The sequence below is a fragment of the Eleutherodactylus coqui genome, chromosome 11, assembly GCF_035609145.1.
Source record: "Eleutherodactylus coqui strain aEleCoq1 chromosome 11, aEleCoq1.hap1, whole genome shotgun sequence".
Lineage (NCBI taxonomy): Eukaryota > Metazoa > Chordata > Amphibia > Anura > Eleutherodactylidae > Eleutherodactylus > Eleutherodactylus coqui.
In genome coordinates this window covers 73,737,017-73,762,038 of record NC_089847.1, presented here as the reverse complement: position 1 = coordinate 73,762,038, position 25,022 = coordinate 73,737,017, and the positions used below count along the sequence as shown (strand labels likewise).

General features: G+C 40.7%; 1 protein-coding gene across 10 annotated transcripts in view; it reads right to left on the bottom strand.

The window, feature by feature from the left end:
* The window catches only part of NRXN2 (neurexin 2), a 693,278-nt gene that overhangs the window by 584,217 nt on the left and 84,039 nt on the right, over nucleotides 1-25,022 (bottom strand). For all 10 annotated transcript variants that reach the window (XM_066582621.1, XM_066582619.1, XM_066582620.1 and 7 more), the window contains one exon: nucleotides 20,007-20,036. In XM_066582621.1, coding sequence (XP_066438718.1) covers nucleotides 20,007-20,036 — 30 coding nt within the window. The remainder of the gene's footprint in view (nucleotides 1-20,006; nucleotides 20,037-25,022) is intronic.

The window sequence follows — 25,022 nt, the reverse complement described above, 5'->3', positions numbered from 1 at the left end:
TTCTGGTGATGGGGCTTTGAATACCTCGCGTCCATCAAGCGAGTGTTGTGATTGGATCACGAGCACCGCTGGCTCAGCCAATCAGAGCCGGCGCTCGATCATTCACAGCCATTCACTGAATGACATCACTGAATGGCTGCAATTAGTTCGAGTGACGGCTCTGATTGGCTGAGCCAGAGGCGCTCGTGATCCAATCACAGCACTCGCTTACTAGAGGCGGGGTATTCAAAGCCCCGTCACCAGAAAGAGAGCTCTATGTCAATGCTGAGAACATGGTAGCCTGCTGCAGTGCCGGGGACAAGCAGAAAGGACCCAGACACAGCTGGCTAGATGAGTATTGCTGTTTTCTTTTAATGTAGTTTAGCTAGGGCCTTTTTTCGGGAAAACCCAGTAGCTGAATTTGTTCCTTCAACAGAAGAACAGTGACTGAATGGACTGCAAAAGTAATTTATCTTGGCTCCTATTGCTTTGAGGACCACTGGTGTAACTATAGAAGATGTGGTTGCGCCTGGACCTAGGAGCCTTAAGGGGCCCATAAGGTCTCTCTTCTCCATATAGGGAGCCCAGTACTATGAATAAAGCATTATAGTTGGGGGCCCTGTTACAGGTTTTGCATTGGGGCCCAGGAGCTGCAAGTTACGCCTCTGATGAGAACATATAGTAGAAATTCAAGAAAATCAACACCAAAATCTGCTCATGACTTTGTTCTGGATTTTGTTCTGGATTTTTACTGTGTATTTCAGTAAATGTGAAAATGTGTCAGTTTTCTGCAAAACCTTAGAGCACATGTGTCAGACTCAAGGCCTGCGGGCCAAATGCAGCCCACCCTGTCATTTTGTGTGGTCTGCGATGAGGTCTGAAGGCAGAAGGTCCAGCATTCCACTTTCTTGGAGGATACAGCCAGTGCTGGTCAGAAGAAGCAGTGCCAGCGCAGGGAGCAGGTGCCGTCATGGATTCTGAGCACCGGCGCACCTCTACTCTGTACAGTAACTCCCAGGTGGTGGCTCAGCTCTAACAGCCATACTCGACACTATAGCCACCATCCAAGGAAGGAAGTTCTGTGCTAAAGAGGTGAAAGGGGGTGGTGGGAACATCATCATAGTGCAGAGAGCTCCACAGCCATGTTAGGGTGGCTTCAGACAAGTGTGCATGCCTACACATGTTCACGCGCAATGCGCAGATAATAGAGCTCCTTGTTTCAATGGCTTCATTCTCACTTTCGTTTTTGCGTGTGCAAACATAACATGCTCTATTTTGATGCACATTTGTGCACCAAAGGCCCCATAGGAGTCTGTAGGGGGTGCGAAAAAGCGCATCCAATCCCAATGAATTGCATAATGAACTGCACAATTTGTGAGGGAAATGAAAACACTGGGGACTTATTGGCTGCACAGCTTTTTAAATGTGAATGGTCCCCAGCAGTAAAAAAAAGTACAGTAAAATGCACAAATAGGCACACGATAGCGCAACCATCCCTGTGCAAAAAGTCACGTGCGTTTTCGCACTTAGCTCATCTGAAGCTGCCGTTAAGCAGTATTTACATTTAGGGCTCATTCACACGGGTGTATGCAGCTTCGGTCCGTAAAATACACACCATTTTCACAGACCAAAATTGTGAGTATTCATTGTGTTTTTGGAGCACCTTGCATTTTTTTTGTGCACATATTCATTGCGTTTTTCACATGCACAAAAAAACCTACGAAGGCCCCATAGATCTCTCCTGCATATGTGCACAAATACACAGTGAATATGTAAGTATCATGTGTATTCACTGTAAATTTACACAATCCCACTGGCTTTAATGGGCAATTTTGGTGCAAAATAGGATATACTGTGATTTTTTTTTCACATATGTAAAATACATGCATGAAAAACACATCTGAAAACCCCAATGCCAATCAGTGGTGTTTAAGCTGTTCATGAAATATAAGCACAAATACACCTACAGTATGTGAATCAGCCCTTATTAACACCCCTTTGAAGGCAGCCATAATGCTGATGTGACCCTCAGTGAAAATGAGTTTGACACCCCTGCCTTTGAGCATGCCGGGGATTTAAAGATCCACAGCATAACTAAATTCTGCTGCTGATTTTTACCCCTGTGAGTAAAGGGAGTTTATTATAACCCAATGTACAAATGCTATTGGAACAGCTAGGCTGCGTAGACAGGCATACTGAGGATATTCTGTCTCCGCTGCAGTTAATCTCATCTGCTTTGCAGGACAATGACTTCTTAAAGAACATAAGTGGTTTTATAGTCTTTTTTAACAAATATTGCTAAATGAATTGAGCACATGCAGTGCTCCCGTCTTGTAATGTATTGTCTATTACAATTTGGTAGATGAGCTCTGATTTTAGCTGGGAAGTCTTATAAGGCACTGCATGATCCTCTGGGAAATATGCAAATAAGGCAGATGGAACAATACCTCTGCAGCGCCACCTATAGGAAGGCAGCATTCCTGCAAGTCATTGTCAGACGTTTAACCAAGCCTTATAACAATGACTGGGAATTAAAAACCAAGCCAGAATACCATACACAGACAGCTGTTTCGGGGGGGGGGGGGTTGCCCCTCATCAGTGTGCTGTAGATTTCTGGCTTGGCTAGCGATAGGCCTATGACGTTGACTTGCAAGAATGCTGCCGTCCAATAGGTGGCGCTGCCGAGGCATTGTTCCATCATCCTTATTAGTTGGGAAGCGAGATGCTGTTAACTTTTGTTTGAAAGTCAGAGATGTCTACAGGGATCTAGACAATTTTATTTCCTTGTGTAAAACGGGTAATCAATGCAGTGAGTGGGAAGTATACATTTTTCCTTTTAAACTCCATATGCGGTATAATGTATTAGTTTCTATAAGGCCCATGTATAGCTTAATCATACACTATTTATCCGCATAACTAATAAGGGCCAGCAGAATATGAGGCTCGAGCCACTGCAAGCGTAATTATATTTACCATTACACCCAAGTTTGACATTAACCTGTCACTTAATTAAAGCAGCTCAAAACGAGCATTAATAGGAAAAGCTCCCATGTTGCCTAAAGTTGTACGTCCCTTCTTACAAGAGCTTTGGCTTTATGTCTCGTTGCAGCTACTGTAGTAATGTATCACCGTTGTAACATTAGTGGGGGATTTGCACAGCTGGGATCACTGGAGCAGGAGCTGTCCAGTAATGTTCACGTTATTCTCTATTCACAGCTGTGGAAGGAGAAATGCATTGAATGTTAGTTACTATAGAAACTGCCACTACCGCTTGCAACCGGCTGCATAAATCCTAGCAGCGGAATTAAGCCTCCTGCATCTTGTCCCCGGATAACAAGGTACATTCCTCAAGATTGGATTTTGTTATGCAATAGTGTTCTTGGAGACATAAATATTAGTAGCTGTTAATGCCTTTGTGTTGTGTTCTACGGCATCCAGTAGGGCAGTTTAATGTAATCTAATATTTCCTCTTTACTCTGGACATAATTAAATTAGCTTATATCACATTTTTTAATGACACTCTTTCCATCGCTAACCGTGCTGCATTCATGCAGTCTCTTCACACTCTCAGCACTCAAGTAATAATGCTAATGAAATAATCTAATCAGGAAAAATAAAGTCCAGAACATATGTGCCACATGCAGTTGTGATCATGCCTGTAGCCTATAATGGAGCTAAGGGAAAAAAAATGGAGAAAAAACGTCACAGCCGTACACTAAAATAGGATTACACATACAGAAATCATTCGCAGTGATGATTGCTCTAAGAAGCGGAGCTAATATGAAAAATCCCCATTGTGACGCCCTCCCCCACAATGTCAATCCAAGTGGCACATGCATAAACAAATATATCATGTCGTGCATAGCATCACATGGAAATGATATTTACATAACTGTACAGAGACATAAGTAGTGATGGGCGCAACATACAAGACACCTGGTGACAAATCTTATCCTAATGGGAATTATAGTACTACCCATGGAAATAGTACTATGAGGAGGCAATAATAAGATCCATCTATCCAATGCACAATGCAAGGATTATCCCTTTCACTGGAAATAACTTACATGAAATGTAACAGGAAGCAAACACTACTATATTTATTTTTGTGTTACATTTGCATATAGCAATGTTGATTGTGTATGTCAACAGAAAAGGATGCCATGACTCATCTAAATGCATTAGTCAACCTTCTCTCTTTGGCCATAAGATTGAGCTATGTTTGTTTATACGAAGCCCCACCAACATCTTCTAACTTATTAAGAAATTGACCCTGAAGTGTGTATCTTGTATTTAACCCATATTGTGTGCTGCTCTGAAGATACAACTTATAAGACTTAGGGTCCATTTAGACAGGACAAGTGTCAGGCAAACGATGCCCCACACTCATCCCCGCATGTCCTCGCTCCCCTGCTGTCACACGGCAGCTAGTATAGCTGGCTTGCTCACAGAACGGACAGCAGGGGTGGCGGGGCAGCTGCAGGAGATTTCTCTCCTCGCCCTCCCCCGTCCCTCTCCATTGACTTTACATAACAGCCTTCAATACTCAACAGCAGCTATTTACACTGAACGATCAGCTGCATAAACGATGGATGATGAGCTGAACGCTGATCTTCAGTGTAACCAGCGGCCGTTCAGTATTGAACAGCCGCTATATTAAGTAAATGGAGAGGGGCGGGGGAGCGCAAGGAGAGAAATCTCCTCCAGCCTCCCTGCTAAGAGATAACAATACTAGCTCCCGTGCAGCAGCACGAGAGCAAGTAAGTGCAGGAACGAGTGTCGGACATCGTTTGCCTGACATTCGTCCCATCTAAATGGGGCTTTATACATATAAGACTTATATTTCAAGCAAGCCTCATACATTGAACTGAATGTATACAGCTCAAGCACAGCCCATTTATGGAAAAGGATGTATACATGACTGTGTACAGGATTATTCCCAAAATTGGACCCATTTTGTTGCTAACTAATTTTCCATGCCCATGTTTGCTAGCCGAAGCACTCCTCAGACTACCTGATGTAGACTGTGCATAGTATGCATTGGTAGTCTCAGACACTACATACTGCTTTGACTCGCTCTGACGGCTCACCTGGACAGCACTGGTTAATCAAAGCAAATGTAATGTGAGAAGCAAAGTATAGCTTGATACTTCACCTGTTGGCTCTCAGGTCAGTCACTGAGGACTAAAAAGCCAAGGGAGTCTCTAAGTTTAGGAGGTGTCTACGCAAGAACAGATACTCCTTATGGAACTGTTTGGGAGATATGGAAACAGCTATGGGCGGATTGGCCACCAAACCCACCGGGAGAATTCTCTGTGGAGCGGTCAGGTCCTTGGGCCGCTGGAGAAGGCAACTTTTCTTTTTTATTTAATTGGACATATAAAACAAAGAACAGATATACTTACCTCACTTTTGTTGCTCCTCCTGCTACTGGCTTCAGCAGCCTAGCCTGATCACGTAACAACGCTACCAGGAAGTCCTCAGGTGAGCAGTGCAGGCTGCGTGGGCTTCAGAGGCCTGGAGCAGGGGGAGCCACATAGGTGAGTATATCTGTTTTTTGTTTTAATATATTAAGACCATTATTAATCAATATACAGTAGGCATGAGGAGCTGAGGGTCATTATATAGGTAGTGGGAGCTGAGGGGCATTATTAATTAATGCAGGCATGAGGTGTTGAGAAGCAATATTAGTTAACTTAGGTCATAAGTGGCAATAATTATTACTTAATTTAGGCCATGAGGGGCATTATTACTTAACCGGTTAGTGACCAGCCATATGGGTTTTTAGGGTGGTCATAAATGGGGGCCTTAGGCTAGGTTGCCATGTTTTTTAAGTCCGTACAGGTATCCCGTGCAGGGAAGAGCCAGGTTCCAGATGACCGCCAGGATCCTGCACTAATGGCTGGGAGTGAAAAAAAAACTCAGTTCCTGACCGTTTAACCCCTTACATACCACAATCAGTAGCGATCATTGTATGAAAGCAACTGACAGGTGGAGGTAGCGCCTCATATTATCCTTCGGCACCCCATAATGTGATTGCAGGGTTCTAATGGGTTCCGATGTAAGGGTGACTACCCACTACATTTTTTTTTCACTGCGAAATTCACCGCGTTTGTTTTTTCTGCGGGGATCTATGGGACTTGTAATGTTAAAATCACGATCGCGCAAAATCGCAATTTACTGCAAAATCGCGATTTTAACATTACAAGTCCCATAGACCCCTGCAGGGAAAAAAACGCTGCGAATTTCGCAGTGAAAAAAAACTGTAGTGGGTAGTCACCCTAAGTCGGAGGCCTCATTAAGGCCTCTGAATCTGCCAGGCATGGCAGCCTATAATTGTGGATCGGTCAAAAGTACAATATACTTGCACTACACAAGTAGTGCATCTTAGTGTACCAGTTAAACCATGATTGCATCTTTAAGTCCCTCAGAGAGGGATGTTAAAAAAATTAAATAAAGTTTATTAAAAAAAAACATTTTTTCCCTTTATCATAGAAAATAATAAAAAAAACAACATATTACATATCAAAAATGTCATAATGACCTATACTATATTATGTCTATTACCCACACAGTAAATGGTTTAAAAATAAAATTAAAAATGTGAAAATTGATATTTTTCATTCATCCGCATCCCAAAAAACACAAAAAGTTTTCAAAAAGTTGTATGTACCCCAAGTAGTACGAAAGGAAACTATAATTTGTCTTGCAAAAACAACTTCTCCCATAGCTCATTTAGCAAAAAATTAAATATGTTACGGGTCATAAAAAGGGGCGATGCACATACAATTTTATTTTGTAAAAAGGACTTTCACTGTGCCAGAGTGATAAAAAGTGAAAAAATATATAAGTTTGGTATTTCCAGAATTGTATTGACCTAAAGAATAAAATTAGTATATTATTTTTACCGTAAGTGCAATAACAAAACAAAAATGCCAAAATTGATGTTTTTCGCCTGTCTAGAAAAAATGCAATAAAACATGATCAAAAAGTCACAATGTAAAAACAAAAACCATTGTCTGTTCATTAAGGGGCAAAATAGGCTGGTCGCTAAGGGTCTAAGGTACTTTTCTGGGACTGTGCTATGGCTGACCTATTCTCAGTGTAGGTCATTAAGGCTGGGTTCACACAGGGCGGATTTGCCGCGGTTTTGCCGCAGCAGATCTGCCCGCGGCAAAACCGCCCGCGGCCGCTAATCTCGGGATTAGCCAGCCATGTGGATGAGATTTCTCAGAAATCTCGTCCACACGGGACGGCTAATCTGCTGCGGTAAATCCGGTTGAAACCGCGGCTGCGGCCGCCGCAGCCGCGGTTTCAAAAGATGCAGCATGTCTATTTACTTTTTTTTGTTTGTTTATTTATATCGCGGCCACGCTCTTCTCTATGGGAGCGCCGGCCGCAACGGAAAAGCATGCGGCCGAGCCGCTTCAAAGCCGCCGCAGCTTAAACCGCGGCGGTTCTCCCGGCGGAAATCTCACGGTTTTTGCTACGGCCAAACCGCGAGATTTCCAACGGGAATCCGCCCTGTGTGAACCCAGCCTAATAGTTGATCTGTGTGGGTTCATTGCTCAGGATCCCCACCAACTAACTAAGTGTAGTGATAGCGGCCTCTTCAGTCATCTGATCTGCGTAGATCCCAAACAGCAGACCCCACTGATTAATGACCTGAGGATAGATCATCAATAGTAGAGTCCTAGAAAATCTCTTTAATGGATTATTACTGATCATGGCACTATGGATGGGGAGATTAGGTCGAAGTTTAAAAAACAAGTTTAAGGGTTATTTATGTAGGGGCTTTGAAGAAGGCCCATTATACTGTGACCCCACAGACGACCGCTCAGAGAACTTCTGCAGTGACAGCAAGTAGGCAGCATTTGATCATAAAGAGGTTGTCCCGCAAAATGAAGTAAAGGTAAACACTTCTGTATGGCCATATACATGCACTTTGTAATATACATCGTGCATTAAATATTGGCCATACAGAAGTTATATACTTACCCCCTCCGGTGCTGGCGTCCCCGTCTCCATGGCACCGACCGAAGCCTTCTTCTGCCTCTATTAGACGTGCTTGCGCAGTCTGCCTCTTCTGTCCCGTTGAAGGGGCCGCTCCAGCGTGCTCGCGCCGGAGAGCTGGTCTGCGCATGCGCAGGCGACTTGTGCGGCGCGAGCACGCTGGAGCGGCCCCTTCAACGAGACAGAAGAGGCAGACTGCGCAAGCACGTCTAATAGAGGCAGAAGAAGGCTTCGGTCGGTGCCATGGAGACGGGGACGCCAGCACCGGAGGGGGTAAGTATATAACTTCTGTATGGCCAATATTTAATGCACGATGTATATTACAAAGTGCATGTATATGGCCATACAGAAGTGTTTACCTTTACTTCATTTTGCGGGACAACCTCTTTATGATCAAATGCTGCCTACTTGCTGTCACTGCAGAAGTTCTCTGAGCGGTCGTCTGTGGGGTCACAGTATAATGGGCCTTCTTCACAGCCCCTACATAAATAACCCTTAAACTTGTTTTTTAAACTTCGACCTAATCTCCCCATCCATAGTGCCATGATCAGTAATAATCCATTAAAGAGATTTTCTAGGACTCTACTATTGATGATCTATCCTCAGGTCATTAATCAGTGGGGTCTGCTGTTTGGGATCTACGCAGATCAGATGACTGAAGAGGCCACTATCACTACACTTAGTTAGTTGGTGGGGATCCTGAGCAATGAACCCACACAGATCAACTATAAGTAACTAAGTATATAACTTCTGTATGGCCAATATTTAATGCACGATGTATATTACAAAGTGCATGTATATGGCCATACAGAAGTGTTTACTTTTACTTCATTTTGCGGGACAACCCCTTTAAATCTGTTTTAATTGGTTCATTTGCACAAGGAGGTCAGATGGAGCTCTTTCCTTCTGTTTAGGCCAAATGTCCACCGGCGGATTTGAATTGCGGAATCCGCAGTTTAAGCCACCTGTAGGGAACCATGGGCATCCGCACTTGAATTTTGACATACGGATTCCGCATATAGAAAACAAATTGCATGCCACATAGGCTTTTTCTCTCCTGTTGCCAACATGACTATGGCTGGTGGTGTTCTAATCCCTGCCTACTTGTGTTTGTCCCACTTGCTGGTAGTCTTGGCCTTCCTACATTATTGGGGTCACTTTGCAATTTTTTTAAGGGCCCCTTTGGGTTTTGAATCCACCCCTGGAAACAGCTGAGTGAGAGCTCTGTTCCTGAATCTCCAATAGAATTCTATTGATATGCCATCAATGTCTTTAGTGGAGAAATCCTTTTTTGTTAGGCGGGGACCACTTGGTGAACAACAATTCAATAAACCATAATGTGTAGATATAATGCACAGGGGCAGCAGCTTCTCCCTGCAGTGGCACTTTGCTCTAGCTAGCAGAGAAAGTCCTCTAACGTTTTCTATCAGGATAAATGGAAAGGGGTTGTATAAAGCAGACATGCCTAGGACATATTTAGTGTTTCTGGTAAATCAGTCATATTAATATAAACCTATAGATGCCCTTCAACAATCAACTCTGTCTTAGATTTGGATATATTTGTACAAAATGGGTATTTCATAAGGTTACTTTTGATCTGGGGTCATTATTATGGTGAAGTAGTATGTTTCTACACATATGAGCTTTGTATAAAAGACATATAAGCCACATAGTACAGGCAAAAAGTAGAGGTTTTGCCATACTGAGACAATTAGATCTGAACATGCAGGTTAGAAAAGGAATCGGATTGGTTAATGGGGACTACTGTTACTCTAGCTTTTCAGACATGAGGCTCATTCACTGCTTATAGCAAGAGTTTTTAAAGGGGGAATCTGAGTTGAGTTTCTTCCCCACTAAGCTGTCTTTGCAGCAAACTGTTTCTTGGACATCACAGACTACTGCTGCCAATCACAGAGCTCAGTGCTGAGCTTTGTGATTGGCTGCAGCATCCTATACACAGACTGACTGCAGCTGGTAAACACAGACTAGACACGGAGAATAGAGTTGGGGCGCAGGACATGCATGGAGTCTGGAGAAGTGAATATAAGCTGTTTTATTATGTGTTGACGTGGGGAAGACAGGTCTAAAAAATGTAACTTGGACAATACCTTTAAGCTGTAAACTAAGACAGGCAGTGAATGGGTTTTCCCGCAGTAGATACATTTATGGCATAAAAATAGGATAAATCATTAATGTCTGATCAGCAGGATTTTATTTGGCAAGGTGGTAGCTACACATCTATAGTCTATGGGAGATCAGGGAACAGATAAGTAAGTGTTTTGGGCTGATTGTGGATCTCCCATAGATTCCTATGGGGAGTGACTGCACATATGTGACCACCTCTCCTAATTATATGCTGTAAATGTCTCAGGTGGGGGAAAAAAACATCTTAAAGGGGTTGTCCCACAAAATTGCGTTATTCTCTGTCCACACAGTTACCCTCTATCCCCACCTCTGGGACTCCTGCTGATCATGAACGAAGTGGTGGCCATGCATGTGCACAAAGTTAAAGCTGTAGTCTCATTGAAATAAATGGAACCGCAGTGCACATGCATCACCACTGCTCTGTAAATGTGGGTACTTTTGGGACCTAAGTCTTGTAATCATGAGGATCCTAGCAATTGAACCCTCACTGATCACACATCTATGTCCTTTCCTAGGGATAGTGGATAACTTAATTTCATGGACAATCCCTTAACAATAAGAGAAAACAGTTATGTCCTGTGTATTCAGAGTTTGTATGCAGGGGCATGGGGAGTCAATCCCTCTTCATACAATGCGGGTGCTGGCTGTTTCTTACAGCTGACAACCATTGGTAACAGTGCTGATAGCGTCTGTTGACTCTTTAAATGCTGCTGTCAGTTCTGAAGCAGCATTTAAATGCCCCAAGCATACTTCCCTGCTCCCAAATGGCCCCCCGTGAAGCGATCCTGAGGTGCCATTCAGTTGCCATGGCAGCCTAGGTCCTGTGGCATGGCTTGCTAGAATGCCTGTCAGATTGCAATATGGTATAATGTAATACATTACACTGCATGAACAATCAAACGATCGCAAGCTCAAGTCCCATATGAGGACTGTAAAAAAAATTCACACCGATGTGTGGGCACTGCGTATTGATAGACAGGAGACATAAATTGCAGCATGCTCTATTTCTCCGTGTGTCATACGCAAACCATTCAAGGACTGTGTATGAAACACTGTCCATACACATGCATTGTGAAGGGGCATCCCCGCTCTGTTTAGAAAAGAAATCTTGAAAAAAAATTTTTCAATCACACTGTGCATATTCGTGACGTCAGATTCCCGGACATGCACAGTGCCAAGCGCAGCCCATACACGGTCTCTGACGGCTCTCTGCTGGCAGAGCGTATGGGCTATAATGTGTACAGTGCTGCAGGAGACTCTGTTGTACACATAAGCCTGTGGGACTGAGCCCTAAGGCTTGATTTACATTTGAATGCCATTTTAGTTTAGATGTAGCTTTAATCTACATGACAAAACAGGGACCTTTGTTAATATTTAGCTTTGCTTATATTGCACTTGTCCCAGGATAGTGTAGACATTATGGCTCAGAGCTGCATTCGCTTGTCATTGGTATGGGAAAGAGTCAACACTTTATTGACAGTCACATCCCACAAGATTAGCTGCAGTGTTGTCTCCCAGTATTGGTTCTCAGGGACCTCTCACACAGGATGGAATATTCTGTAACAGCATTACAGAGTATGCCCTTCTGCAGAATATTCAGCCCAAATATCTGCACCGCTAGGGTGTGAGCTTTGGTGCGAAATTCCTCATCGAATGTGTACATTCAGGGACAGAATATTCCTTGTTGTGGGATATTCCATCCCATGTGAAAGGTCCCTGAGGGTTCCTTCACACGAGCGTAAGCGTATTTACGCTTGTGAGAGGAGAATGTGATTGTGCCCTGAATGGATCCTGATCACATCCTCTGACGAGCGGATCCATGCTCTTTGCCCCACTGATGGCCATGTTAACATTGCCGTGGGACACACCCGTGCCATGTCGGAACAGGCAGGGCAGTCTAATGAGTAGGCAGACGAGCCTACTTAGTAGGCAGGCCAGTCTAATTAGTGGCCAGTATAGTAATTAACACCGCAAATTTGCGCACTTACGAGTGTGACTTCGTGCACATGGATGCACATTTGCGCACTCCCATAAACTCCTAAAGAGCCTCCAAAAATAGAGCATGTTGCGCATTTTTGCCAGCGGCGAAAATGCACACAGGATATCGACCAATGTGAGTGAAACCATTGAAACCTATGGGTTCTAATGGTTGTGCTTCCCGTGGCCAGATTTTTGCTCGCAAAATTGCCTGTGTGAAGGAGCCCTTAGAGAGTATTCTGGGAATATTTCTCATTTTGCTAAGTAGAAATAACCAAACTATGTGCATTTATTGATCCAGCTGAAAAATGCTAAAAAGTTTTGAATTTAGCTGTCTTGTGAATTGTTAATGTGGCTATGGGTGGAAATGGACTATAAAATGAGCTGTAACTCAGTGTTACTACAAGATAGGTAGTGCAATGAATCTGTTAGGACTTAAACAGACAAACGTCTTTGCAGAGGTTTTTGGTCAGAAACACTATCTTTTCTCCTTAGGGAGACCACCTAGAAGGTGAGTGAGTGAGGACACTTATAAGGCCATTCATCATCCTCTGGGTAATATGCAAATGAGGGAGATGGAACAATACCTCTGCAACAGCACCTACTGGGAGGCAGCATTCCTACAAGTCAATGTTAGACTCTTTATACAAGCCTTGTAACAATGACTGGGAATTGAAAGCCAAGCCAGAATACAGTATTCTGCAGAGGTATTATTCCATCTCCCTTATTTGGATGTTTTTGGGGGCATTAGAATCACGCCTGCAAAACATGACAAAGCAAAGTCTTTGATTTCAATGGGTTTGTTCTCATGAGCGTCTTTGTCGCATGTAAAATCTACGTGTGAGAAAAGATAGGTCCTTCCCTATCTTCTGCCTCTTTGTCCTTTGCATACGTAATAGTGCTGGGTTTAAACAGTAAGAAATACAAATACTTATAATTTGTTCATGCGCAAATATGCTCCATTGTGGCGAGCGTATCTGCACATATGCCCTGATATATTCATTGCACTACCTATCTTGTAGTCATACAGAGTTATAGCTTATTTTTGACTACATAATTCTCATTAGAATCAAGAGTACAGACAACTTTCTGAAGTATATGATAATAGGACTTAAGCTGGCAGTGGAGGAGGTGCAACACTCCAGGTTAAAGCACGTAGGAAGTGACCAAAGGTGTAGAAAACGTCTCCTTATATTCAGTAATATATGTGATCAGCATATGCAGACGCGTTTCGGGGAAAACCCCTTCATCAGTTCAGCTGGTGTTTAAAACATACAAGCAATTGGTGGGTCCCAAAAGGGTTAATAATGAGATCCTCTTTGCCTGTATCGTGAGGGTCAGCCAGGACAGGAGAAGTTCCAGAACGTTGTCTCCTGTCATGCTTTGATCACTTCCTACTTGCTTTAACCTGGAGTGTTGCGCCTCCTACACTGCCAGCTTTTAGTTCTATTTTCTTGTTCTATTACACCCACCCAGGTGGTGCGTCATCTGCTCAGGCAGCATCTCCACCATTAATGATGTCATTCTACTCTTTTCACCTTATATGTAGATTCATCCTTCACAATTAACACGACTGTATGGGTTTTGCTCCATATTGGTACTTCAATGTGGGTTTTCCTCTTCACCCACATTGAAGTACCAATATGGCCTGGACCTTTAGAGGTTGGTGGGGCATGTGCCTGGGTGCTAGGTGTGAGGTGGAAGCTGCAAAGTGAATCTTTGACCTGGGCGAAGGAGAACCTAGCTGCCACCCTGGGCATGGATGCTGACCTGCTGACTTATTTAGGATGTAGAAATGGCAATCTAACGTCCTCTGAATCGTGGCTGAGGAGGCAGCATGGTGGATGCACATACTGTAGCTTTAATTATGACAGATGCACATTCATTACAAATGTATTATGTAAGCCAAGCTGAGGAAATAATAGTTAAATGAAATGTATCCGTTCCTTCTTAGAACATAGTGTAATTCATTAGGCATTTAACATTTTTTAGTATTTCATTTTCTTTTAATAATCTCCATTGATGTCCCTTGATGTCTCTGAGATAATATAATTACCTTAACAAAATTTTAATTGATAGCTATCAGGCCCACAGAAAAAATCCTGTTTCCTTTTCCCGAAAGTTCTTAGATTTATTTCCTGTTAGTAAATCTCTCCCAGCGTGCTGTGCATACTCTCACACTTACAGTCAACTCGAATACCATAATAATTCACTAGAGACAGCAATGTTCAGTGACAAAGTGTAATCATACAGTGTGCCAGACACAATGATATTCTATAACTGATGCCAAGTCAGGACACTGAGATTGTGTTTGAAAATAAATGCCCAGCAGTACACTAAAAAATAAACCATGCTATAAAATGTCTTTGCGGGCATTGGCAGAATCAGTGGGTATCTACACATACATTGATGTACAACAACATTCATATACAGCGTAGAAGTACTTAGAAAAGAGATCACATCAGAGGGCTTGATCCACCTATCCTCAGGATAAGTCATCAATAGTTGGTCATCTGGGTCTTCACTTGGGACCCCCACCGATCAGCTGATCGGGTGCCACAGATGCTTTGTTCCCTGTGTAGTGGCCAAAGCTTGGAACTGCAAGTGCAGCTATGATTGAAATCAAGAAAAGGGGTGCTTGCGGTTACAAGCACCAGACACTACACGGGTCAGAGTAGCGGCTTCCACACCAACCTCTGTGCATTTGCAGCACTGTCAGCAGGTACACGATCAGCAGGGGTCCCCAGCCGATCAACAATTGATGACTTATCCGAAGGATAGGTCAAATTGTTGTGGATTTTGTGTGAATTACTTGCAGATAAGCAGGTAATTCACAGTAAAATCCACAACAATTTAGATTTTTTTTGCGGATTTTACCATCCCAATTGAACTCAATGGAGAATATAGTCAACAAATTTGTGACCAATCTGCAACATAAGTTGACATGCATCTGATTTAAAGGGAAACTGCCAGTAATTGTAACCCTACTATAGAGGCTACAAGGGCAGACTACTGATGAACAGTTCTTTCGAAAAACTGGTTTGCTATTGTTTAATTTCAAAACACACCTGCAAAAAATGATTTTAAAAATGTCCTGCCCCGCATGCTAATGTACATGGTGCAGTCCAGTGGGTGGGCATGGGCGTCTCCTCTTGCTGTAGCTTTTTGCATAAACCTGCCCACCTCAGCTGCAGTATCATCCACAATTCATAATTCATCCACAAAGTACTTTGAACTTTCATGCATACACTGGAAGTTTGTGGACTGGTGCATATGCAGGTCATGTATCCGTTTTGTGGGCAGATTTACCATTTGCATCTGTGCATGCGCTGGTACGCGAACTTCCGACATATGTGTAAAAGTTCAAAGTGGCTCTGTGCATTGCGTGCACTGCTGCAGCCAAGGTGAGTGGGTCTATGCAAAAAGCTCCAGCCAGAAGAGGCTCGGCCAGTGGACCAGACCATGCAGATTAGCATGCGGATTGGAAAAGGCTTTAGAGTGTTTTCTGCAGGAATGTTTTGAAATAAAACAACAACAAACTTATTTTTGCAAAGAACTGTTGGTCAGTAGTCTGCCCCTGTAGCCTGTCTTGTAGGGGTAAAACTACTGATGGGTTCCCTTTAAATTGCGCACTGTAGGTCAATTTACACTGTGCATTTTGTCCACAGTGTATGGATAAGATATTAAAAAAATGTTTTCTACATTACATGTACTGTAATACGCTGAGTATTTTCTGCAGCGTATCCACCAAAGGTGAATATACATTTAGCATAAAAGTAGATTTAGCATTAGGAAAACTGTGCTGGGACACTTTTCAAGACTTGAGAAACCTCCTTCATTCACATGCTTACTGCTTGTATCACATCCTGATCCCTGTACATGTTCCCTGTCCTTGAGCTGACCTTGTAACTATTATTGTTACAGTATCATATAGCTGCTCTCTTTCTCTATTCCTCTCTTCTTTTCCCAGTCTTCTCTTTCTCCCCTTTGCTTCCCTATCTCACGTCCTTCTCTTTCTCAATCTCATCAGTCAATGTGCGGGAATTATTTATCAAGTTATTAAACCATTGATTATTTTAATGAATTAGAGGTCAGGTCAGCAACAATTTCATTGCTAGTTGAAGGGGCAGATTGTAACTGACTCACAGCATCTCACCATCTCTGCAATGACATAGTATACATTGACTATACGAACTAAATTGCTTTATATACAGAAATGCACAGTACAGACACTTATTTCATTACATGGTACATATAGAACATATATGTGCCTCACACCATAAAGATCAATCAGACATTTGGTTTTATCACTGGAATGTGGGACACCGGTGCATTGATGCAGATATGGGTTCAATGACCTGATTTCACTGCAAGTGGCCCCAAACCAGCCAACACTGCTCAGTGCTATGAAAGAAACCAAGCAGAATATGTATAGGACCGATGGCAACACAAAGTGCAACATTTGGAGCCATTTTATAAATGTAGCAGGCTGAGTTTGTCATTTGACACATTACATTTATCTTTTTCATAATCGTGTAGTTATGCCAGCCATTAACGTAACAGAATTAGAGTGATTATCCCACCAAAATCATTTATCACCTAATTTCTGGAACCCCCAGTGATCATGAGAACCATACGCCGTGAGTCCCCCCCAGGGAACAGAGCGACTGTGCATGTGAGTTACCATCACTTTGTCAGTCCCATAGACGTGAATGGAGAGTGATCACACATGCGCATCCCTCACTGTTTTGGTGAGATAACTGCTTTAAGTAAACTAAAGAAACTATTAAATGTCAGCCTGAGCCTTGCTACATGTCTAAGCAATATATTGTGTTATAGGAACGTGGCTCCAAATGTTCATTGAATGATACCATTATTTATTCTGTGGCCCACACAAATCTTGTTCTTCAATGAGAAAGCCAACGTGGTTTATTTGAGAATATGGAAGAATAAACTGTTCAATAAGACAATTGGTATTCCACTCAAGCTTATACTACTATAGGTATACTGACTGATGACAAACGTTAGCATGAGCAAACATATTGTGCTGTACCAGACACAATGACTGCGGACACAGAGAAAGTACATGACAATAAACTAGACACTACAACTAACACAAACAGATTTCATGAAGGAGACAACCCCCTGTTAGGAGTTGGCCTAGCCTTCTGCAGACTACCGACATACAGTTACATTGACCATAGACAACCACTATCTTGTACTGTATGTGAGCCATTTGCAGTCATTTTGGAGTTTGCTCTAACAGCTGCACAATATAGAAAGTTGTCAGTGATCAGAGAAGCCTATACATTCTAAGAAGTTACAAAACAGATGACATTGACTTGATGACGAACAGCTGAACAGACAGAGAATACACACATGCTCACATACACAGATACACAATATTCTCGGGCTTGTATGTGTACAGTATGTCCTAAAAGAAGCATTAGCAGAACATGCAATTAGCAGCATATGATGAAGAAACCATTGACAGGTGAATACATGAAAATTATTGATCACGCTTTTCTGGCAGCATGCAGAGTGGAAGATGAGGGATGGCCACCGAAGCAGCACTAGTAAGTGTGTTACATAATCTGAACCCAAGATAGAAGTTGATCAGAAGAGAGTTGTAAGACAGGCTAGAAGAAGGGAGAACAGGTGAAAAGAAAGTGACTCTTCCTTATGTGTTGTCTTACAGTATTTGGAATTGCTTACATAAGTGACATGTCTAGCTCCTTTTCATTTGAGCCTATATTATGGTAGATCTTCCAACTACTACAGTATATAAGCTATTGTGTATGAATGGGAATCTCTGAAAAAAGAGGATGAGACAACAGTTATCTTCATCTTCCTGTCCATTTTGGAGTTGACTACTTGTTATGGTTTACATGAAGCATTAAAGGGATGATGCCACCATTCTCAATTCTTTGTAAGACATGCTAATTGCAAGAGGCTCCACTGTGGGGAACATCTGGGATCTGCAGGGAAGCTGCTGTTCTTTTGCTCTATGTCTCTGCAGATGGCACCTATTGTTTCCAAGAGATATATGGAATTAGAGGCCCACAGTGAGCAGGATTTCCTTTTTAGCTAATAGAAAGGGATACTGAGTGGTAGGCACCTTTTTTACCATAAAATATAATAAGGCATATAGGAGGTGTCTGCAGCTGACAATTTCTTTAAGTAAAACTATTTAAATACTACTTTACATCACTTTCACTTTGCTTTGCCTGATGGAACTTTTTGTAACTTAAAAATATTTCAAGTGAATGTCCACTTTGTAATACTACGCAGTTTTAGGTCAATACTTTGCGTTGATTTATTTCTGTATCATTTTTTTTATAATGACTGAAGCTCTGGTTTTCTGAAACAGAGCTCCAAATCTGATACACAGGCGTAGATTTAAATTACAACAAATACAATTGAACATGAAGACAGCCTGCAGTCATCACTAGAAGGAGATTACTGCCCTATTATTGAATTTGTAAATGTACCCTAAGCTCTTGAGCTCCCTCTAGTGGCTGCCGGCAACCAGCATGTCATACTATAAATCTATATCTATGCATGTGTTTTAGAAATTGTAGCAAAATGTAATCTCAACCTATATTAAATATATTAAGAATAGATTGAAGCAGAATTTGCAACCTTTAGATATAGAAAAAGCAACAGAATGGTATTCTAAGGTGGATATTTACTATATAGAAAATCTGTCATCAGATAGATTTCTTGCATAGCCATAATTTTAGTATTCTATTTGATCTACTGGGTAGCACCCTAAACTCACAATTAGGAGGAATATAAGAGAGTGGATGTTGTATGTAAAATAGGGTCTTTCTTCTTCATTGATTGGCCAAGGCGGATCATGTGACCAGCATCATGGCACTTTTTTCCTCTTAATTAGGGGATCAGGAGTCTGTTGAAGTGGGTGGACTGGATTTCATTAGATTATTGTTTTTAAAGTATGCATTTTATGCGGTAACAAACTATATTTTTAAAGCATTTTACATCTATAGAAATGTTATTGTGCTTAATAGCACAACCACAGAGTTGCTAGTTGCCCCCTTAAGAAATAATTTGGCATTTCATTTAATTTTCATGAAGTCATGAAGCCAATTATCAACTCTAATTATCATGTAATTAATACTTGGCACTTTTTAATACCAGAAATGGATTTTAAAGTAAACTAAAGAAAAGCAAAAAAATATTTTACTTGTGTCTTCATCATTTATATTTTGTATTATTCAATTTAAAAAGAAACCATTTTAAATTTGCTTCCAGCAGCAGAACAGGAAATATATTCTGTCTGTATATTTTATGTAAATCTGTATTAGCCAAATGTAACTTTGTGGAATCTATGCATGTTTAGCTAATAGCACTGCAATGATTGTAATTCTTGATTTTTTTACTCTACAGGATCACAAAGCAGTTAATCTTAGGTCCTAGCATGGTGCTATTTGTTCCTTTGTACATAGATTCCTTGAGTTAGCTCACTTTCAATGTCTTCCTGCTCCCTTGGAAAGAAGTTAGAAAGGATGATAGTGAGGTTAGGGCAGAAGGAAGAAATGAAGGAAGAAGGAAGAAAATAACGATAAGTGGGGGTTAGTAAGGGAGGGAGAAAAGTAGAAGAAAGTAAGACAGAGCAATACGAAGAATAGAAAAAAGGCAAAAGAAATAAAATACAAAAGAAGACACTCACAGCCTGTCTCGTTCCCCAATGGTACATGATAGTGGAATGTGATTGAAACCAATGATGCATGAGACACATATGAAGTAAAGATAAAGAATATGAAAGACAGAAGTGATGAGATATTGAAAGAAGAGATAGAGACAGCATGAAGGGTTGAAAAATAAATCAAGGAATAGGGAAAGAACAAAAAAGTGGATTAAATCCGTACCTTGGTTGCTTAACGTCAGATGTGCTGGAACTTCGGATTTTGGGGATGGGTTAAAAATCAGAACAGAGTGGGAGTGGGGAGGGGGGATAGAGGAGGAAAGAAAGAAAAAAAAACGAATAAACGACAAGTTTAGAGAAACGTCACAAAAAAATAAATTAAAAATTATAAAGAAATTTTTCTGAGGATTTTGTTTGTAAATGCCACAATTTAAAAGTTTGGGTCCAAGGGAATAAATTTTAACTTTTATTTTTAATTTGTGACAGGCATCTCACCCCAATTATGGGTAGGATGGGGAAATGGGTAAGGGTGAGGAGTGGATATAGATAGGGATCAGTGAAAGGAAAGGGGGAGATGCCAAAAAACAGAAACAAAAGAGAGAGATATGGATTTTTTGGCTTTGGTTTCATTGAAAAAAGAAAAAGCATTTGGTAGAAGGGGGTAGGGAAAAATAAAATATAATTCGAAATATACAAAGAGGTAAAATATGAACTAGAAAACAAAATGCAAGTAGAAAACCTTAAAACAACAAAATAAAAAGAGCCAAATGCTTTTTCTTTATATATATTCATATATATACAGTAGGATGGAAACACACATAGAAAATATACAACGGAAGGCAAAGAAAGCCGAGTGTTGTATGCAATAGTGTAACAGCTACTGTCAAAAGATACATTATGAGTCGCTTTAACAATAAACAGAAAGAAAGTAAGGAGGAAGAAGATATCCTGAATATTTGTTTCATATAAGTGCTCAGTTGACATATTCACATCATAACACTGCAATGTGCTGTCAATAAAAAACAATTGTCAGTGACAGCTTTCTTAAGAACACCATCATTAGACATATTAGATCAAACAGCAATAATAATCAGAAATGTATAACATTTACAAAATATGCACAGAATGTATAGTTTGAACCATGTGATAAATGCAGCAATAAGACAGAAATGTATTATCATTTGTATCATTTGAATAAATCCAGACAAACAATTAAATGCAGTTTTGGCAAGGCAATGACTTTATTCATTTTATATTTTTATATATACATATTCTATCTATCATCTATCTATCTCATATCTATCTATCTATCTATCTATCTATCTATCTCTCTCATATCTATCTATCTATCTATCTATCTATCTATCTATCTATCTATCTATCTCATATCTATCTTATATATCTCTCTCTCATATCTATCTATCTATCTATCTATCTATCTATCTATCTATCTATCTATCTATCTATCTATCTATCTATCTATCTCCTATCTATCTTTTTATCTATCTATCTATCTATCTATCTATCTATCTATCTATCTATCTATCTATCTATCTCCTATCTATCTATCTATCTATCTATCTATCTATCTATCTATCTATCTATCTATCTCCTATCTATCTATCTATCTATCTATCTCATATCTATCTATAAAAAGGAAAGCATATATTACACACAGTATAGACATTTTACCCAATGCTAACAATGAAAAAATGATAATTGTGGTCTTTGTGCCATTTTCTAAGCTTTAGGGCCCTTTCCCACAAGCGCTGTCCGTCCACAGTGTAGCCATGTGCATAGCTCATGGCTACACTGCTCTAAAGATCGTGTGAATGGGTTAATTCTAACTATTTGGAAATAGCCCGTTCAGTGGTTCCGAGTTGCGTGCTACATGCTTTCCACCTCCCATAGGAGTGCATGGAAAGCATGCAGCAAAGATAGGACAGGTCCTATCTTTGCACGTCCCCCAGGGAGCTGACATGCGAGTTTGCACTTGCATGTCTTATCTTTTGTTAGATGCACTAATTCAGCGCGTCTAACAATCATTCATGTGAACGCTTCTATAGGAACCCATTGATTCCTATAGAAGTGCTTTCTGTGCGGGCGGACAGCGGCTGTGTGAAAGAACCTTTAGAAACCAATAGTTCACTTTGTTTCTAGAAAGTCTGCCACTCTGCTTGATGGGCTGTGTTGGGTAGTGCAGCTTATTACCATTTACTTCAGGTGGGATGAGCTACAGATCCAGACACAGACTATAGGGAAGAGCTGAACTGTAGCATTCATTTAGGATTGGTCTTGTTTTTAATTGTATAACAGTAATTATTCCTGCAAACTCTGTCAATGGAGAGAACACACGAGTTGTGTACACAGAGTAAGCTAAACTAGTTTTTCCTTTCACTTTCAAAGAAAACTCTGGGAACGCAGACTTCATTTTGTAGTCTTTCTAGTTCGTTAGACTTCCTAATGCATATTATTTTAGCTACTAAGATAAGGCTGACAGCTGACAGAGAATTTGTTAGCTCTCCACGCTCTTGTGGAGATACAATGTTGTAACTCAAGGGCAGGTAATATATACAGTATTCTTACAGTATTCATGGTACAGATGTAGCAAACAATAACAACATGTAACGTGTTCTGATAACTTAACTACAATGTATATGGATGCTGTAAATCAAGTTATACAATACGTCAATCGTGTAATAAATTGCAGCATCTGTACCTAACTAAGGCAAAGGAAGATGGTGGCTGGTAGACAACACAGGATGGTGGATTATCTTTTTACATTATTTTATTATTATATTACTTTAACAGTAATGTAGCGACTGAACCAACTAGCAATGTTTTCTTAACAGCTTGAAAATTACAATTTGCAGACCACTTGTTGATATAAGGCCTTTATTCATGGCATCTTGCAAAAGTATATCCTTAGGGTTTAGGTAGAGCTACATGACTAAAGATCACCGTGTAGCTCTGCAACCTTGCACTTTCATTGAAGTCAATAGGGTTCTGGTGCAACTTGCCACAACCATGACCCACAGATCACAGAAAAATCCACTAAGTGGTCGGATTTTTAGGGCTCCATGATAATCAAAGTTGCCATGTAACCCTAGCTTTATTTACAACATAGTGAAAGTGTGCTAGATGAGTGTAATTATAGGGGGTGCCAAGATTGCACAGGTATTTGTTCCTTGGAGTCTGATGTAGCCAAAAACATACCTCTGTCTAATACAAGAAAACCAATGCTACAACTGAAGTGCAATATTTGGGGGCCCTGTTACAGATTTTTCATTAGGGCTCAGGAACCTCAAGTGCTAGATCTTGATCTTATCCCTTTTACGTTTTGCTGCATTGCAGCTATAGCCATTGATTCAGATATGTCCCTGCTTGTTGAGAGGACTAGGATAGAGAGGGTTGTGTCAGTGAGTAGATGCCATAGAAAACAGAGGGAAAGGGGTATGGAAGCCTTACATACAAACCCTAACTTTTGACCATGAGCTCAATATGCTTATTATTGTACCAGAAACTGAAAGCAGACGTCCGCAGCACAAAAGGCTGAGTTTACAAGAGAACGGCTACACAGTCGCTACACACAGGCAAGTTGTTCTTTTTGGAGGCACGTTTTAACAACCATGTATAAAATACACTAAAATCACCAACACTATTAGTATCTCATTCTGGGCATAAAAGCAGCTAGTTGTAAAAAAGGCATTCACCCCAATTTCCACTATCAGGTGAAGTTCCACGACTTAATAAACAGTTGTAGTGTGGGACATATTGTAAGGAGATACCATGTATAATATAAATTATATTTACATTATGCTGAATGAACATCTACAATAAAAATTTTATAGGTTATTATACTGTACTGGCATGCAATAAAGTTATAAAGCCTACAGCTGTGTGATTTAACAGTCAAATAAACGCCGAAGTGTATTATATAGCATAACCATAGCAATGGGACCATAGCAATAAAAAATTGGTTATCTTTACGTTTAGGAGTTCTAATTAACAGGTACTTGAATTTATGGGATAAGGAGTAACTGAAGATATAAACTGGTATATTAGAGAGCATGGCAGATGGCTTCCTCTGTAAAGCTTTATATCACTATTTCATATATGACATACTTAATTCCTTTATGCCATGCACATTTACTAACATTCTTCGAACATCTGACTTACGCACTATGGAGTAGATTTACTGCCATATTTACACCTGATTTTTTTGTCTCCTTTTATATGCATGTTATTTATCAAATGTTTGTGCCAAAATAATTTTATTTTGTGATACGCTTGGTTTCTAATTCTTGGACATGGATGTAGCTAAGCAGAATCTAACATTTTGAGACAGTTAAGAGCCACTCTGGTGGGTTTTTTTCATTCATTTTTTAACTAGCCCCCCAGTATATGTAAGTCAGCTAATACTACCTTGTTTAATTATGTGTTTCTATCTGAAACTTCCCAGTGGGTTATGTGATCTAATTTCTGACTAGCTGCGATTTACTTGGCTTGAAGTTTTTCTATATTCTTTGAATTTAGAAAGTTATAATAATTACACTGTCCTCCCAGCAGACAGAGATGGTACTGGATTTAGCTGCTCATGTGATGTGCTGATACATCATAGAATTATTAGCACAGAATAGTGGAAGAGAGAGCAGGGAGAAATCTCAACAACAAGATGGTGCTTGATAATCATCAGACAGGAGGCTACACTGCATGGAAGTGACTGTAATATACATAGGAGACATCCAGAGTGTAAGGTGATGGGATAAAAATATGTTTTTGCTGCAGTGGCCCTTTAACAAAGTTCAAAGTTGGATTTTGGCAGAAATATTTGGCGCATCACCGAAAACAGCATTCTGGGGCAGTTTGGCGCATGACCCAATATGCCAAATTTATATATTGCGAGGCCCGAAAGTAATAAATCAATCCAAATTCCAAAGGCCTAGGCACAGAATACAGTATCACTTACATTTAAAACAATACTGTTACAATTTCTGCTGCAAATTCTGCCCTAAAATAATGGCAAGAAGACCATAGAACTGGTAATAATTTATCACAATGATCCTAGTCACTGATATATCATCATCAGATCCTGAAAACCACACCAAAGCCTGAAAAAGCTAAGATTTCCTTATGAGTATGTTTAAGGGATTATTCTCAGAATGACAACTTTTCACTTTTTCACAGGAGAGGTAACAATAAGTGTCTGATCAGTGGGTGTCCAGTCACCGAGACTCTC